This window comes from Mytilus galloprovincialis, chromosome 7 (genome assembly GCF_965363235.1).
Source record: "Mytilus galloprovincialis chromosome 7, xbMytGall1.hap1.1, whole genome shotgun sequence".
Taxonomy (NCBI): domain Eukaryota; kingdom Metazoa; phylum Mollusca; class Bivalvia; order Mytilida; family Mytilidae; genus Mytilus; species Mytilus galloprovincialis.
Genome location: NC_134844.1, coordinates 73,930,707 through 73,950,948, shown reverse-complemented (window position 1 = coordinate 73,950,948; position 20,242 = coordinate 73,930,707). Strand labels below are relative to the sequence as shown.

Genomic DNA, 20,242 nt, shown 5'->3' with positions numbered 1-20,242 from the left:
TACATCCTTTGTGTGAAAATAATTGGGTACTGAATTATATATTATATAGAATTATAGAGGGGATAAATAATAGAGAAAACTATTTTAAATAAAAAAAATACAGAAATGAAGGACCCTCATCTAGAATTTTATAAACGTGTCATTCAGTATAATTGTACCAGTAAGATTGAATTACGCAATAATAACAATAGTGTGTAATTGTTAAATATATGGAACGCCATCACTGCCTTATAGGAAGAAACTACTTTGACATAATGCAAATGTTGCTTACATGATGTAATTTCTTCTTTACATGATGCGAATTCTTCTTTACATGATGTGAATTCTTCATTACATGATGTGAATTCTTCTTTACATGATGTGAATTCTTCTTTACATGATGTGAAAACTTCATTACATGACGTGAAAACTTCATTACATGATGTGATTTCCTCTTTACATGATGTGAAAACTCCATTACCTAATCTAAAAGTTTCTTGACGTTATGATAAAAAAACATTATGTCGTATTTCTATGTCAAATGGTACTACGAGGTAAGAAACATATATGACGTTATGTGAACACTTCATTATGTCAAAACATCTTTATAAGAACACGGGACCTCTCGGAAGTTATTACGCATGGCGTTTATAGAATGTAAAAGGCACAAAAAAGTAGGCATAGCGGATGTAATTCAAATTTTGAAAAAAAATTAATTAAGGAATGACTGTAATATTTTTTCTGTCTATGAAGAAATAACATTAAAAAATTTAGTACACACTGAATAACGCGCGTAGCGGGTTATTTAACAGAGTGCACCACTTTTTTTATGTTATTTCGAATAGACAGAAAAAATATTACAGTCATTTCTTATAATTTCATTCTAAATTCCATTTTAAACCGTAGAAAACCATGAAAAAACGTTGATGACGTCACGGTCACATGACTAAATTATGTCTATGGGCTCATAACAAAATAACGTCAGCCAATCAGAAGACACGTTACATCCAAAATTAAATTATAACGTAATATCAGTCATTTTGTTCGTCATTTCTTAAGTTTATTACCAGACACTTTACACTTTTTACTATTCAAATTCATGAAAAGTGAATAGTGGCTTTTTTTCTCACTTTTCGCTATTCAAGTTTACCAAATTGAATAACTTTGATATCTATATGAATTGGATGTGCCAAAAAGATAGGTCATAATTTTGCTAGATTTTATATAGAAATCAAATGACCCTTCTTTTTTTATACGAAATTCTATATTAAAATACATTATGATTAGATAACTGTTAAGGGTAATGGTATGCTCTACATATTTTATATAAATATGCTATTGAAAATCATATAGTAATGACTTATTGTGGTATTTAAATGCATTTTAAAGGGAATTGTATATAAAATTTTGTAAATTATGAGTGTACATTTAGAGACTATCAGTCCCCGAGTGTATCATCAGCTCAGTAGTCAGTACTTCGGTACTCTTATGATTTAACAAACTTTTCTAAAATTGTCCGTTTATAAATTTTGAAATTATTAAGAAACTAAGGTTTCAACTCCCTCAGGCAAAGTTGACTTTAGATGAATTTAGCTATTTATATTAGGCATTTTTGTTATATAGCTCTTCAACCTTTTCGGTACTTATACATCTTCGGATATCAAAGGTTTTGCTTTGAGCGTTCCGAATATAGGTAAATCTTGAAAAGTGCTTCGGACGCATGAAATTATCTCAATTTTTTAGAGCTTATATAAGCACTGTCGTGTCATATTTTAAATTTTGTTTTTAAGTATAAGTAATTTTTTTAATATATTATGTATATAAATATAGGAACCTAATTCAAGTGAATTTTATATGAAAATTGTAATTTTGAGAGGCAATGTTGGCAAACCCCTACCAAAAAATAATTCTCCTACATCCAGAAGCTACTTAGTATACGGAACATGTACAATTGTCTCGCTTACTTTGTTTCATATCTCACTTTCAAATTTATTCATTTATTAATTTATGTAAACTTAAAAAAAAATAAATACATAAAAAACGGCTAAGAAGTAAAAGACAGAGATAACAAGTGTGGACACAGACCAGCATTCTGAGAGTATTGCATGGCAATGCATATTGAGATTCGTGAATTGTTATAATTCATGATCGATCTTAGATTAAGGGCACGTCTTCACTATCAAGCAGCTCTTATTCAGGCCAGACACTGCCCTTTGGCGGCATTTTGAAGAACAAACCAAAACCAGTTACACAGAAACGATTTACATGTATTATTATTGTCGTCTTTAATTTTCCCTTATATCTTGTTCATCCGTTTTATCCGGAACGCTTCCGTTAGGTGTCCGTTTTACGCGGTACTCGTCCGTTGGATGTACGTTCGACATCTGTTCTGTCCGGTACGTTTCCGTTTCTCGCACGTTGCATATCCGGTGTGTGTCCGTTATGCATTCATTACGCGTCCGTTTTATTTGGTCAGTATATCAACGGACTCCCAAAGGATACCAATTTCGTCAACGGACAACATTTATTTTCATCCGTTTGATCTAAGTAAGGACAAGCAGCTCTTATGCAGGCCAGACACTACCCATTTGCGGCATTTTGAAGAACAAACCAAACCAGTTACACAGAATTTTTTCGAATACATATACGATCTGCATGTATTATTATTGTCGCCTTTAATTTTTCCGTTTAGTCTTGTTCATCCGTTTTATCCGCTACGCTTCCGTTAGGTGTCCGTTTTATGCGGACTTCGTCCGTTGGATGTACGTTCGATATCTGTTCTGTCCGGTACGTTTCCGTTTTTCGTACGTTGCATCATATCCGGTGTGTGTCCTTTATGCGTCCGTTCGTCAGTACATCAACGGACTCCCATGCAACGGATAACAATTTTGTCAACGGACAACTTTTATTTTCATCCGGTAGACGTCCGTTCGTGCTATCCGGTAAGGTGTGACCGAGGCTTTAGGCGACGTTCACATCACGTAATGCTTTTCTAGCATCACGTACTGCAATATTCACATCATATACTAAAGTATTCGCATCAAATACAAGGGTTTTTATTTTAACAGCACGTAAGGAAAGTTTCGCATCATGTAATGAAACACATCACGTAAAGAAGTTTTCACATCATGTAATGAAGTTTTCACATCATGTAATGAAGTTTTCACATCATGTAATAAAGTTTTCACATCATGTTATGAAGTTTTCACATCATGTAAAGAAGAATTTACATAATGTAAAGAAGAATTCACATCATGTAAAGAAGAATTCACACCATGTAAAGAAGAATTCACATCATGTAATGAAAAATTCATATCATGTAAAGAAGAATTCACATCATGTAAAGAAGAAATCACATCATGTAAAGGAAAATTCACATCATGTAAGCAACATTTGCATCATGTCATAGTAGTTTCTTCTTATAAGGCAGTGATGGCGTTCCATATAAATACATCGTATGGTCTATTATAGACTATTTTTCACTTTAAAAAAATAAATAGATCTGGTATGATTTATACCAATGAGACAACTATCCACTAGCGAGTACGAAGAAATAAACCAAGCTTACAATCGGTGGAGGGAGGGGGATTCATTGCATTATGTTTAAGAAAAATCATCCTGAAACGTTTAATTTTCCCCCAAAATTTTACGCATTGAAAACTTTTTTCTTCTTTCAGCATGCTTAGTTGATCGTACCAAACAATCTTACTATCACAAAGTAGGTAACCCGACGAACAAATATATATATACTTTGAAGTCAAAAGTCGGTTATACAAAATTTGAAAAATACCATTCTTCATTGGCAATAAATAATATATTGATGTAAATTAAACACACGCCCTGAAGGTGTAATATACTAAACACCCCAAGAAACGATACAAGGCAATGTATTTTCCATATATCACGTATATAATGAAATCATACACTGTCCTAAGGTAAATAATTGTCCAATTGGTCTATATTTTACAGAGTGTTATTTTCTTTATAGACATAGATTTCATGCAAAAAATGCAAAAAAATAATTCTGATGAATTTTTGTTATTTCGAAAATCGTATTTTTTACAAAAATTAAAAATCGATATTAGAACTTAAAATTAAAAAAATTAAACATGGTCTGCTTGAAATTAGAATGCCTTTGCAGGTATGTAAATACTTGATTCTCATCTTCGAAATAAGTGCAGACTTTTATCATCATCTTCTGCAAAATGAATTTGCCCCATGTGTTAAAAAACTCGGTATTTTTTAACTTTCAAATTTGGTCAGATTCTTTTAATCATATGCATTTGCTTAGTAAAAAGTAAAATCACAAAAATACTGAACTCAGCGGAAAATCAATTCGTAAAGTCTATAATCACATGGCAAAATCAAATAACAAAACACATCAAAAACGAATGGACAAGAACTGTCATATTCCTGACTTGGTACAGGCATTTTCAAATGTAGAAAATGGTGGATTGAACCTGGTTTTATAGCTAACTAAACCTCTCACTTGTATGACAGTCGAATGGTGAATGAATGTTTTTCATTGGATCATTTAACAGTTATTCATATTTAAATTTGTGTAGCGTTTCTTTTGTTGACTAGTGTATACATATTTGTTGTGTATTCGTGCAACTTGTTTGACCGATTTTCTAATCTGGTATTTGTTAAGGATGATACTTTATCGTGAAATTCAAAATCAGCACTAAGCATGCTTAGTGTAAATTAAGAATTTGAAAAAAAAGTTAGCTGCAGTTTACGCTCCATGAAAATAGAATATCGACAAATCTTATACTGTTCTTGATTATGTTACATTAGATTAGAGGGGCAAAAAATACTGCTCGATTTTGTTAAAAGAATACGCTCCGATAAAAATTATGTAATAACTCCAACAACCTGTGTTTCACCATTGTCTCACAGCGGCCGTGAAGTTAATTGTCTTTAGCTTCCTCTTTATGAAGAATAAATTAAATCTTATACAGATGTTCCATTTTCAATTGAACCTTTTTAATGCGCAGTTTCTTCTACGTGTATCGTAAACATGCTGAATTGATGAGAGACATATGGTAACCAAATTCCTTTAAAACTTCAATTTGAGGCATTTGAAGTTTTCATGTACCTTGATCGATTACCAAATATTTAGAATTCTCCAGAAAACCACACTGGTAGTCACGTGGTCATGGTGGTAGTGCTTTTACGGCACGTTGTCGTTGCCGTAAAAAATCAGGAATGAACGTTGTTATTTTAAATACCTATTTGCATTTTTATAATTTTTGTGGTTTATGTATTTGAAAAAAAAAGATAAGCAGCTGGGGGTTGATATATTTCGAGTTGGTAGATGCGATTAAACACATTTTCAGATAACAAATTCTTAAATTTAAATTAAGTCGTATTCTTAATCTCTAAACGATTTCCAAAGACAAAACAGTTCGGTTCACAGAAGATATTTGTAATTAAATAACTGTTTTAAGTTAACCATTATTTTGCCTGTTTATTAGGGTTATACACTCACAGCGCACAAAATTGACGAAGTGGGTAATCTTATTATGGCATAATTTATTACGTTTGAAAAGAAACTAATATTGTCTTCCAAAAAAAAGGATAAAACAATTGGAAGAGTCACGTTTTATCCCCCATCCCTTTTTCAAAGTCGGTATCCTCATAATTGACTTTTTGTCAATCCTAGGTCTTTAAAAACAGGAATGCTGTTGACTTCAGACCGTCTTGGGCATTTTCTTCAAAGATATTACAACTCAAAGGTTGACCCGCATTTATCAAATGGACGAAAAACTTCTCTTAGTAGTATTTCGTATATAATATATTATGCCATACATGTATATATGCGCAATCAGACCAAAACATGTAAAAAAAAGTGCACAAAATATGTGCTTACAATTGTCTTTTTATAAAGATCTAAACACTATGTTTACAGTGTAATCATCTACGATATAATTTACCTGATAGTGTTACACGGTACAAGCCAGACAGGGTATATGTCTGACTTAGTTCAGATGGAGAACAACTGTTATTTCACTGTAATGAAGCTAAGAGCTAATTTCCTGATGCTTGTACATATTAAGACTTTGATTGGCTTGCTTGTTTTGTTTGTTTTAATGCTTGCGCAAGCATTGTTCGCTACAAACAATACATAGGCGGATTTAATCCTGTACTCATTACTGTGATTTCATTTATTTCGTGGGTACTAATTTCCGTTTTTTGTGGATATTTGATTTCGCGGTTTTTCTAAATTCTGTATATAAGACTATATGAAATTTGTTATATGTTAAACATTTAATTTCGTGGTTCAACTATAACAACGAAATTTACGAAAATTGGTACAGTGTCCCACGAACATAATGAATCCACAGTATACTAAAATTTGATTGAATGTTGCAATGTATTTTGATGTAAAAAAGTTTTCTTCAATCCAAGGAAATTGGTACATTGTATCCACGAAAATAAATGAATTCACAGTATTTCATTTGCTCATACCGTACAAATATAACCAGAAAACATGGAAAAGAGCCGTTCGGTGATCCCTGCAACTTGAAACCCTTTTAAGTGTCTTTAAATTTCCTTCGTTGCCATGTTGTTCGTTTTAATAAAGACTGAAGGGAAATACCACCTTAAGAGCCTTTCGATGAGCTCCACCACTGCATTTTTTTTTAAATTTTGAGTGTTTATTTCTTTGTTTACAGATTATTAAATGGTAGTTATAGATGGTATTAGAATATGACTAGTCACCGTGTTATTGTAGATGAAACCGAACCAGCAGGTGGTAAGTACGATAACTCTTCAAGGGAAATAACTCATTCCGACCACCAATAGAAAAAATAAATAAATAAATGTAAAGTTACGACAAAGCATTAAACTCAGTTATAACGGAAAAAATTGAACGAAAACACAGTTAAATGCACATTTCAATCATATATCAAAAAAGGATGGCAGTAACGAGAAAGCTAGCTTATGAATCGGGTACTTTACCCGACTCCTTATATAGCCATCATTTGAATTGCTGTGATTTATGCGACCAATGTCTCACAGTGCAACTACCAAAATTCAAATAACATTCAGATGTCAACACGTGGATTTAACAAAAGGCAATAATGTATTAAGGATGTCTGCTTGTCGTGTTTTGGAATTTTTGTCAGATTTTCAGAATCCTCTGGTTTTATCGATTTGAATGCCTTAAAAAAAAATCCCCATGAACCCCATTTTTCTTTTTATAAATCTTTAACATGTATAATTATAAGTCATTTGTCTTATAAAACTTTATTTATTTTCTAATAGTATTTGAGAACTTTAACTGGTCAATGATAAAGCTATCGGAAAAATCAAAAGAGAACATTTTCCAGCCAAAATTCCAATGGCTAATATCTCGAAAACAAGAACATTGACCCCTATTTTTTTTTTGCTTTTTGCATTCATCAATTCATTCCCTATCAATCATGTCAATACATACTAGTTTTATGAAAAGTTATTTATTTTGAAACTGAGCAGCGAACATCCTTAACAATATGTCCGTCTCTTAATCGACATCTAGATAACTTTGATACCCCATTAGTAAAATAAAGAATGAAATTGCAGTAGGTAAAGAAAAGTTTTGAAATCGACAGAAGTTTAGAAAAGTTTTGATATCGCCATAAGTCTAAAAAAAAAAAAAAGGTTTTGATATCGCCATAGATCTAGAAAAGTTTCAATATTGCCATAAGTCTAGAAAAGATTTAATATTGTCATAAGTCTAGAAAAGTTTCAATATTGCCTTAAGTGTAGAATAATTTCAATATTGACATAAGTCTTGAAAAGTTTCAATAACCATGCATAATGAGTCTAGAAACATTTCAATATTGCCATAAGACGAACAAGTTTTGATCTCGTCATACGTCTAGAAAAGTCACGAATAAAAAGAGACTATCGAAGATAAGCCATAAACACCAAAGCAGTAACTACCCTAGACAAAAAACCTAAGTTATGACTAAAAACCACTAACGAGATTTTTGACACAAGACAAGTCAAAGATCAGCTTCAGCATTCTAACAATCCTCTCACCTTCATCATCTGACAACGCACCACAACTTATATGAAACGAAACAGGAAGCCATTTTATTACTATATAAATCCTTGCTATACCGGTAAGTCATTAAAAAAATTAAATTGAAATTCCGTCGATCTAGTTAAGGGAGTTCGCTTCTCAGTTTCAAAATAATTAACAGACAGCTTATCATAATGCGTGTGAAATAATCATAAAAAGAAAAATGGGGGTCACCGGGCAAAATTTGTTAAGGCATGCAGATGGATAAAATCAGAGGATTCCGAAAATCTGACTAAAATTCCAAAACATGACCAGCGAGCTTCGTTTTGGAATCGCCATATAAGTCTAGAAAAAGCTTCGAAATCGTCACATTATTAAATCTACATGTAGCATAATGATTGAATTTTGAGAAGGTGTATCATGTAAACAATTTGACCATTCGATTGTACATTTCAGGTGATGAACCACCATTTGAACCACGTTACGTCACTGTGAAGAAATCAAAATGGGTGACTGATGAATATGATATCCATAATAATCTACTTGGGAGGTAAGGCTCTCTTGTCCTTATATGAACCTTATTTCAAACAGGTATTACCCAATGACAGGTCGCTTATTTTCTGATTAGTTGATCAATTTTGAATGAAAAGTAACCATGCATCATGGTGTAATTATTCCTGAGATACATTTGTATGTACTTGAAAAAATGAAAAACATCAAAATAAGTAACGTCACTTTGCATAGATTGTGCCAAGTGCGTATGAAAAAAAAACTCAATTCAACTTTTATTTATATTATTTTGTTCAAAAGAAGGAACAATTATAGTAAAAACCTTTTACAAACTTTCTCTTAATACGAACAGTTTCCGTTGTAATATTTTCATAGGTTAAATTTGGCTTTGCTTAGTTGACCTGGACAATTTTCAATGATTATGTAGTCAATTTTGAACGAGATTCCTTCACATTGTACTGTATAAATATAAGTTTCAAGCCAGGAATGCGAAAATAATTCAAAAAATTGCAAATAGCCTTTAAACAAAAAGTTTATATCGTAGCACATCACGTGGTGTTTACGGGTTAAGTGCGTACCGCGTGACACATAACCAGACGTCTATAGAATGTATAAATGTGAGTGCGAATATTCCAAATAAAAGTGTCACTTAGAGGAACTCAATAATTGACGCATCCATATGTTTTATGAAATGCTGCCAGCATATGTATGAATTCCCCTTGCTGTCAGCTTTTTTTTTCTATTTTTTCCCCAATTAATCATGACAGTTCATGCAAAATTGGTCATTGGCCCAAACTCAAGCATGTCGGAATTGCATAGCGCGGGAGGTTTAAGTACACTTAGTTTGATCATTTTCAAACAGACCAACTATAGATTAATTGAAAGTTCTATTAAAAAACTACAAACGGGATATTGCTGTGAAGAGAAAATTATAGTCATTGAATTTGCTGTATGGTGTAAACCTGTAGTCCATTTCACAAAAAATCTTAAAGTGTAAAATTAATCTTATAATGAAAATAGAATGAAATTCAAAACAGTGTGGCTGTGGCCATTGATTGACACATTAAATTCATCCATTGACTGGGACAATTTACGTGAACGTTTGTCTGTAACGACCACTGTTCACAACGTACCTACGATAGACATTTAAACTGTGGGGTCACCAAAGGTTTCTTAACGCCTTTAATTATAAAATAATTCGAAAAATTAATCAGGAATAACCTTTATGTTTTGATTTATATAATTGTTATAAATCAAAACATCGTGTTATTTCTGATTAATTTTTCGAATTACTTTATTAAGGTGTTGAGAACCTTTGGTGACCCCATAGTTTAAGTGTCTTTAAAAAGTACATAGTGAGCAGTGATCGTTACATACAAACGTTCACCTAAATTGTCCCAGTCAATGGATGAATTTAATGTGTCAATCAATGGCCACAGCCACACTGTTTTGAATTTCATTCTAGATTCTATTTAGTTGATTTGTTCAGGAATATTTTAGACTTACGATAAATTTTACACTTACGATTTTTTGTGAAAAGGGCTACAGATTAAAAAATGTTTCCAATATGAATTTTGTTTATTGTTTAAAATGCATACGGACTGAATGTGTTACATTTGACCTCTCTCTTGAAATAAAAATTAGTCGCCAAGGGTGCATTCGATACATTCAGAGACAATAAAGAATTACGTTAACAGATTTTATCCATTCATTTGATTATACTAGCTAGTACCACTTTGCAAAGTTCAAGAAAATATGGGATGTTTAAGTGTGCAATGTCATTAACAAATCAGATTTAAACCTTACCGTTATCAATGAGGATATACACATGTTCTTGAGTGCATTGTATTGCTAACAGCATTTTGTATCTTTAATAACATTAACGGTTAACGGGACTAATTTTCTTGCACCCAGTGGCGGATCCAGAACTTTGCCTAATGGGGGGGGGGGGGGGCGCTGACTGACCTAAAGGGGGGGGGGCGCTCCAGTCATGCTTCAGTGATTCCCTATATAATCAACCAAATTTTTCCCACGAAAGGGGGGGGGGCCCGGGCCCCCCAGGGCCCCCTGGATCCGCCTATGGCACCAGATGCTCATTTCGATAATCTCTATATCTTCAGTGATCATTGGGGCCAATATATTTGAAAACCCCCCAAAAAATAATGTTGGAGAGCTGATTAAATCCAAAAGGATAAAATGTAAAATCAAACGTTTACAAGGAAGCAGGTATATGCACGGGGGAAAGGGGGTTATGGGGGGGGGGATTCATGTATACTTGGCGCTACAGGACGTTTTACAATCACCCATTCGAAATTCAATGTAAATATTTTGACATATTAAAGATAAAAAATGAAATCTGATAATCCTTAAACGAACATTTCTTCCTCTCACGAATATTATTGAGATCACCAAGACATTATATTTTTTTAACTGAACATTTTCAAACTGAAAAAAAATATCGTATTTTTAGCGAGGAAAAGTAAACAAAAAATTAATTGGTTATCAATGGTTATAGCAATAAATCGAATGAACACTTTGCGTTAAAAAATCAACTTCATAAATAAAACAAATTCAGTTATCTACAATGTAGTATTTATTGATAATGTTTTTAGTATTTTACGCGAATTTCAGCCCTATTGTTTTTTTTCGAGGCGGTCAGTTTTATTGGTGTAGGAAGCCGCGGAGTGCCCGTAGATAACCTCTGATCTTCAGCTAGAAAGCTTGTAATACTAGTAAAAAATATTTGATTCGAACTTGTAAAAGAGGAACGAAATATATCATGCAGATGGATATTCAAACTCATAGGTCGGAAATAAATTGACAACACCATGACTAAAAACCAAAAAGACAAACAGACAAATAATAGTACAAAACACACAACATAGAAAACTTAAGACTGAAGCAACACGAACCCACTTAGTGTTGAAGGGCTAGTTATAGAATAGATAAAATAATAAGACCACTCGGCCATACATGCATCAATGCATTGATACCCACGGCTTTATAATGTGTTAAGACAGAGCCAATTTTTTGTGCACGTAAAAGACACCTTTGTAGATTTCGAAAAAGACCAGGCTAATGCCGCTACAAGGCAGCACTCGCACCTGCAAAGTTGAAAGGGATTAATATAAGTTGTAAAACTTGTTCCCCAATCCACTATAGATAAATATGTTTTAACCAAACTAAACTAACGGCTTTATAACCATAAACCCTTGAGAGTGCACATGTTGCTTGATAAAATGGCGTAAGAAATAGAAAATTCATCATCCAGCGTAAAGTTTGCCGATGATTTCATTATAGAACATAATTTGACCTGATTGTAAGGATCTTTCTAGCACGTGCTCAATTTGTGTTAATGATATAATCATAACGTAGATGAAATATTACTAATAATTGATGATATAATGGCAAAACCTTGCATCTATATATCTAATAAACAAAACAGAAACATCACAACGTTAAAGGTAAATCTTAAATAATGATGATATATGTCGTGTGAAGAGAATAGCACTTCTACTGTCAAAACATACAAATAAGAAAAATCATTGCTTTTTTGACAAAATATATTATTATACACAAATACAAACATACATTACAGGTATACATACATATATGAGGATGAGGCGCAATGCAGATGAAATGGTTCCCTTTTTATATCGATATTAATCGGCTAGGAAAGTTTATATATTGATTGCTTTGTACAAAACAATCGTTCGGACACAAAAAAAATAAGTAAAAATGGTCAAGTAATACATTTTGTACGACTGGATCATGAAAGATCTGACATTGAAATCCTCTGGTTTTATCCATAAAGTGACATTATAATTTTGACCGCTCAACCCTACTGTTATCTCATTTTTTTTTACAAATAGTTAAATTTGAATATGGTTTTTTGAAAATCTTTTATTGCTTTTTATACGACCGCAAAATTATTTTGCAGCCGTTTATTGGTATGACGTTGGCGTCGTCATCGTCTCGTCGTCCGAAGACACATTGGTTTTCGCACTATAATTTTAGTTTAAGTTTATAGAAATCTATAAAATTTAAACATAAGATTTTATGACTACAAAAGGAAGGTTGGAATTGATTTTGGGAGTTTTGGTCCCAACAGTTTATGAATTAGGATAAAAAAAGGGCCCAAATAAGCATTTTTCTAGTTTTTTGGGACAATATCTTTAGTATAAGTAAATAGAATTCTATGAAATTTTTAAAAACACAAGGTTTATGACCATAAAAGGAAGGTTGGGATTGATTTTGGGAGTTTTGGTCCAAACAGTTTAGGAATTAGGGGCCCAAAGGGTCCAAAATTAAACTTAGTTTGATTTTAACAAAAAATGAATTCTTGGGTTCTTTGATAATATGTTGAATCTAAACATGTACTTAGATTTTTGATTATGGGCCCAGTTTTCAAGTTGGTCCAAATCGGGGTCAAATTTAAACTTTGTTTGATTTCAACAAAAAATGAATTATTTGGGTTCTTTGATATCTAGACATGTATTTAGATTTTTGATATTGGTAAATGCCCAATTAATTTTTTTTTAAGTTTTTAAGTTTAAATTCTTAGACAACATTCATTCTGTGTCAGAAACCTATTTTGTGTCAACTATTTAATCACAATCCAAATTCAGAGCTGTATCAAGCTTGAATGTTGTGTCCATACTTGCCCCAACTGTTTAGGGTTCGAACTCTGGTATAAAGCTGCGCCCTGTGGATCATCTGGTTTCTGTATGTAACTCTCTCAAGTCAGGGGCATGTAATTCAGTCGTTGTCATTTGTTGCTATGTTACATATTTATTTTTTGTTTTAATATCATATTGCACGAAAATTGGACGTTAGTTTTACATATGTCATTTCGGGGCCTTTGCACATTGTTGAAGGCCGTACGATAACCTATAGTTGTTAATTCTCAGCGTCTCTAAGACTTGCAGAGAGTTGCGTCATTGGCAATCATACTTCATTTTTCTTTTTTGTATGTCAAAACACAATATTTTCTAAGATCTTCTAACATTTAATATACATATAATTTTATTCAGAGGGAAGTTTGGCGAAGTAAAACCATGCCGTGAGAAGCGTTCTGGGCGTCAGTTAGCAGCTAAGTTTATAGAATTTAGTGGACCACAAGAACGTAAAGATGTTACAAACGAGGTGGAGGTCATGAGAAGTCTCCAGCACCCTAGACTATTACAGATTTATGACGCGTTTGAAAATAAAAGCGCATTTTGTATTGTAACAGAGTTGTAAGTATTATTTTCTAAATTTTACACACTATAAGGATTACACGACTGCTAAAATAGCTATAAGTACGTTTGCCGCTTGATAAGGTTTTTTCCGTTTTGAATTGTTCTTGCATTGGAGTTCTGTATTTTTTTGTTATTTTACATTTTCTTTTTTACCCAAACACTTGTATAGTTAATAAAAAAAACCCAAACAACAGCACCTTCCATTCTTTGAAAGTATATCATGTATATAGTCCCTTGTTTCCATGACAATATATAGAAGGCAAAAAGTCACAATATGTTGTTCTATATGTTCTATATGTTTGATTCCTACTATATCCTGACTTAACTCGATTTCCGAGTTCTCTTATAGACAAAGACTTGTCGCCTAATTTCAAGGATGCAACACGTTTGCCGATGCCATAAACTGCCAGCTAATTTCGCTTGCTTGGTATTCTATACTTAGGGTTAAAAAAAACAGTTATGAACGAAATACAGAATTGAAGGACCTCCCGTATTGATCCTCTAATGTACTTCTACAATGTACTTGCTAAGCGTTAACAACAGGCAATGATCACATACTACAATAGATAACAATGAACATTATTGTTCTCACATTTTTCTTATATTTGTATAAGACTAATTGATATGCCAAAATTGTTGATTAGCCTCTGCTGTTTGATGGATACATCTTAACAATGGCAGGTGGAAAGTTGCTCTAGAAAGTATAAAAATTAATGATGGTCTTGATAGGGGTCCTTCGTTTTTGTATCTATTTTATTTTAAAGTGTTTTTTTTTCTATTTTTTCTATTTTTGTCATTATTCACGATTCTTTAGTTTTGTCCTTTTTTTCTTCGTTTTTTGTGTTCAGTTCGTTTTTCTGTAAATTTGGTCCGTTTTTCTGTAGATTTGGTCCGTTTTACCGTAGATTTGAACCGTTTTACCGTTGATTTGAACCGTTTTTCTGTAAATTTGGTCCGTTTTTCTGTAGATTTGGTACGATTTATGGTAGATTTGAACCGTTTTTCTGTAGATTTGGTCCGTTTTACCGTAGATTTGAACCGTTTTACCGTTGATTTGAACCGTTTTTCTGTAAATTTGGTCCGTTTTTCTGTAGATTTGGTCCGATTTATGGTAGATTTGAACCGTTTTTCTGAAGATTTGGTTCGTTTTTCTGTAAATTTGGTCCGATTTATGGTAGATTTGAACCGTTTTTCTGTAGATTTGATCCGTTTTTCTGTAGATTTGATCCGTTTTTCTGTAGATTTGATCCGTTTTTAGTCGATTTGATCCGTTTTCCCGTAAACCCAATCAACATCCTTCGAGTACAGTTTTATAGTGATACTGCCAAAGTTTTGAGTATTATACCTTTTTTTTTGTTTTTTTTTAAGTACTTTTGTATTTAAAGTATGTTTTTCTCTTCTTTTCAATTTTTGACCATTATTCCGGATTCTTTATTTTTTATACTATTTTTCGCTGTTCTTTATTTTTTATCCATTTTTCTGTAGATTTGAATCGTATTTCTATAGATTTGATCCGTTTTCCTGTAGATTTGGTTCGTTTTCTCTAAAATTGATTCGTTTTTTCTGTAAACCCCATCCAGACCCTTCGAGTATTGTTTAACAATAATACTGCCAAAGTTTTGATAATACAATATTGTTTGATTGATGTTTCTTTAGAGTTACAGGTGGAGAACTGTTCGAGCGAGTTATCAACGATGATTTCGTGTTGACAGAAAAAGCATCCGTGATGTTCATGCGCCAGATTTGTGACGGTGTTAGTTTTATGCATTCCAGACACATTCTTCATTTAGATATGAAGGTTAGTTATGACGTAAAAACTTAAAAAAAAACCAGTAAAGTTTGAATTCTTTTATTGTAAAAGTGTCTGCTGTTTGAAAGCTACGGCAGTGGCTAAGGCCAAACAAAAAGTATGTGTGTTTACTGTCACATGCTCACATGCTGATAAAAATAGGGTAGTAACTATTTAGGATTTTTTTTTTTACTTTGAGTCTATTGGAGCAATGTTGTGACTTTAACAGTGCTTAATAAAAAATGACCCAAAAAACTTTAGGGTAGGGGATAACAATTAGGGTAGGTAGGGGTACAGTAAACACACATACTTTTGGTTTGGCATAAGAGATGCACAATGTAGTGATTGGTTTTATACTATTTTCATATTTTAATCTATAATTTACTTTTGACTCCAGATTATTTTATAATTTTTCGACAGGATCTGTGATAGGACATTCCAGTTTTTGGTCTATTAAAAGCAACCGAAAAGAACAAAAATAAAACGTTCTATATTGGGAGATAACTTTACTGTTTTCCGTAAGGGAGCTACCATTTGATTTTTATGGGGGGGGGGGGGGAGCTAGGATGAAAAATTTTGTCCTGCTTTTTTTTTTAGTTGAAATCTCTGTCCTGCCTTTTTATTTTTTACTCTATTCGGTCCTGCCTTTTTTTTTACTAGTTTATCCTGCCTTTTTTTACACAAATTGTCATCCTGCCTTTTTTTTTTTACCATGTTGCTCATCCTGCCTTTTTTTTTACCATGTTGCTCATCCTGCCTTTGTTTTTACTCAAAACTCCTGTCCTGCCTATTTTTTTCAAATTTCATCCTAGCCCCCACATAAAAATCAAATGGTAGCTCCCTAACCCAAATTCCGACGAATCTACGATTGCTACATTAATGATAGGCTATAATAGGCTGCTTGAGGGCGCAGAATTATTCGAAAACTGTTTTCCGATGATTTTGTCCTGCATAGAACACATAAAACAGTAATAGTACCGATTGTCAGCTCGATTTCAATTTTTCTTTTTAAATTGTTCGAAATTAACCGGGTACCAGGATGTCCAACCACAGAGAAGGTAACCTGTCGAAAAAATGTAAACTTACTACAGAATCAAAAGTCTAACATATGATGAAAAAAAAAACCTCAATATATCATGTATATAAGCTGTATGAGCTGATACCACTAAAATATATAAAAAAGATGTGGTATGATTGCCAATGAGACAACTCTTCACAAGTGACCAAACGACACAGAAATTAACAACGGATCGGCTTTAAACAAAAAACAAAGCCCATACCACATAGTTAGCTATAAAAGTGACAAATGTAAAACAATTCAAACGAGAAAACGTGAAATCTTACGGCCTAATTTTATGAAGAAAATAATGAACCAAAAACAAATATGTTACACAGCAACAATTAAACGACAACTACTGAATAACAGGCTCATGATTTAGTCGATTCGACATATTTTTAAGAAAATATGTATAAAACTTCACTCTCTTTTAATATATAAAGAAAGTTCCTTCATAAAATAAGTTTTATCCTGTCCGGTCGTTGTCCACCGGCGATCATTATTGACCATATACAGAGGCGGATTAAAGGGGGGGGGGGGATGGGCCCCCACTTATGAAAAATTCTAGATTGATTGCCAATTTTTGTGGCGAATATCGGTATTGCCAACTATGTACCAGTCCCCCTTGAGTCTTTCTTGATTTGAAAACTGATCGCTTTGATAGGGCCAACAGTTATAAAAGTGACGTAAATCACCATAACACAATCAATAAAAATCATTCATTTGTATTGTGGTACCCCATTAACGGTAAGCCTACATTTTTGTTCATGCGCGGATAATATTTTTAAACGATCCAATCTTGCGCATAAATAAATTAAATAATCGTAACATCCTAAAATGATGTAAAATCGTGCTTTAACATCTCAAAATAGAACTCCTGTCAAAATTAATTCATGTAAGTTTCTAATATCCAAGTTTATATAATTTAAGTATTGTTTTACCTTTAGATAAAAAATATCTGGCAGATATGAAACATGTTTCATTTTTTTCATATCGCATGAATCAAAACAACCTAAACTTAGAAAAAGACAAGCTGCCATTGTTAATTCATCGCGATAGCAATTACCAACCTATTCGAATACTTAAGAATATCAATTAAGAAGAATCAACACTTAAGAAGTGGTGCTAGTTGTTTGTCTACTATTCAGGAAATAGATATCACTTCTGATTGGTCTAATATAAAACATATGGTGTTGATAATGTTTTAATTACTAACAAGGAATGTTAATTGACTTGTACTGTTTTATGATCTTTTATCACCTTAGTTTGTAAGTGTTAGTCAAATGGAACGAGCTTTTAACGTTTAAGATAAAGGTGTGGTTTATTAAACAGCTTTGATATTAAATATTGCTTTCCTTCTACAAATATTTACTCCTACAACACTTGGTTCACCTTCGTGAGGACAAACTGTGTTCGTTCCGACCGTTTAACGTTTAAGATACAGGTGTGGTTTATTAAACAGCTTTGATATTAAATATTGCTTTCCTTCTACAAATATTTACTCCTACAGCATTTGGTTCACGTTCGGGAGGAAAACTTGTGTTCGTTCCGACCGTTTAAAGTTTAAGATACAGGTGTAGTTTATTAAATAGCTTTGATATTAAATATTGCCTTCCTTCTTCTACAAATATTTACTCCTACAACATTTGGTTCACCTTCGTGAGGACAAATTGCGTTCGTTCTGACCGTTTAACATGTTTAACGTTTAAGATACATGTGTGGTTTACTAGAGGTTTCTCAACATCTTACGAACGAACGAAAATCGCCCTAACTTGACGTAACTTGCCGTAACGAGAAAAGAGGGAGCAGTAATTTATCTTAAAATATTGGATTATCGGCTGTGCTCTTCTTCCCTTTGAAATGTCTTTTATATGTAAAATATGCATGCTTGATTTTTTAAAAACATTTTGAATCAAACACATATTATATTTATTTGATATTATATAATATATAATATACAAGTTACTGTTCAATCAACACAGTTGAAAGTCTTACTGATCTATAAATTTAAACGAAGAATATATAATATTTAATCAAAGGACAGTAATCGTACAAGAAATTTTAATAAACATGATGACAACATCACTATTTAGTATATGTGAAAAAGGTAAATATAGATCTGTGGATGGAAAGGGATAAGAATCTTTTTGAATCTTAGATATATAGAAGTTGATTAACGGTAAAATTTCTTTCGTGGACATGAGGTAAAATAAATCTAGAAGTGAACGCCTTTCGATTTAAATTTGAAAAGAAAACATCCCAATAAGTTCCGGGATAACTTCTTTGCCCCAACCACTAAAATCCAAATGATCTCTTCTTATTTATATATTGTTATAAATTGGTAGACTTAACAAGAAAAATAAAGGAAAATATTGAAATACATATTTAAACTTATATATTGTGTCTTTTTTTGTTATCATGGCCTTTCTTATTATATGTGTGTAAGCTTCCTTTATAGTATAATTATAAGTATATACATATTTTTTTTTCTTGTTTATTGTTTCCGTTAAGCTTCTATGGCATACTGTGCATATTTCCTCTGTTTTTCATATTTCTCATTTTTCTTTTTAGTTAGGGGTGTAATATATAGATATATATATTTTGATAACTATGCGACTTCTAGATTTGTTAGGTCTGTAGCACTCATAATTTCAACAAAAACACACAAAACTCTATTTCTAACGATAGATAGAGTGCACCTTTAAATTTCTTAAACTGATTCCCAATAAATATCAGAAATAAAAAAGCTATGTTACGACGTATCTATCCAAGATACTCTCCGACACGAAAGAATGAAACTCATAGTAACTCAAACCAATTGGACCCATAGCAGGGACGTGTGGATATATGAAATATATTAAAGTTGTGTTACTCAATCACTTATCAATCCTTTATCAAACGCTAAATTCGCAATGAAGTGAATGGAATATTTTCCAATGAACTTTAAACACCAAACAATCAATCAACCAATTGCAAACTAGATGTTTTGATTTTTTAATCAAGGACATAAAAAAATGTTCTTTTTGAATAAATAAGGGAGATAAATCGAACGCATATATACGACATGTCAACAAACGGAACTCGACGTAAGAAAACGAATCAGTCAACAACAGAAAATAAATTGGAACACGGATGTTTAATGATAACAATAAAATGCAAGGTTGCAAAAAAAGGATATTGAGTTGTTTACTGTTGTCTTTTAAACACACTGCAGTATCGGAAGACATTTATTATGGATTTTATTATAACAAAATTACTGCTCCATAACGATACGTTCGTAGAGTTTCGTCCGTTCGTAAGATGTTGAGAAACCTCTGTTACACAAGTACGACTTAAGCGTCACCTAGAAATCTTTTTAAAATGAATCGATTTCACGATAATCATCACAATTCAGTGACAATTCTGGTAACGAATCCGGTTCCATTTTAATCTATAGTGCTGACTTTTACGACGTTATTGACTCTATTGCCTACACTGGGTCTTGCGGGAAAATGTTCTTAGAAATAGTATAATAAAATTGCAGCAAGGACATATACATCGTTTTCTCATGGAAATAAGATTAAATAATAGTCATGACACTTTGTTCATATTTTTTGAATAACATATTTTATTTAATAACAGTGACCGGTTACGTCATCCTTCTTGTCTTTTAGTAT

The 20,242-nt window shown here is 32.5% G+C and overlaps 1 protein-coding gene across 1 annotated transcript in view; it reads left to right on the top strand.

Moving 5' to 3' along the window:
* The window catches only part of LOC143083636 (myosin light chain kinase 3-like), a 46,540-nt gene that overhangs the window by 9,079 nt on the left and 17,219 nt on the right, over positions 1-20,242 (top strand). The window contains exons 2-5 of the mRNA XM_076259912.1: positions 6,657-6,736; positions 8,447-8,540; positions 13,534-13,737; positions 15,397-15,538. Coding sequence (XP_076116027.1) covers positions 6,691-6,736; positions 8,447-8,540; positions 13,534-13,737; positions 15,397-15,538 — 486 coding nt within the window. The 5' untranslated portion in view covers positions 6,657-6,690. The remainder of the gene's footprint in view (positions 1-6,656; positions 6,737-8,446; positions 8,541-13,533; positions 13,738-15,396; positions 15,539-20,242) is intronic.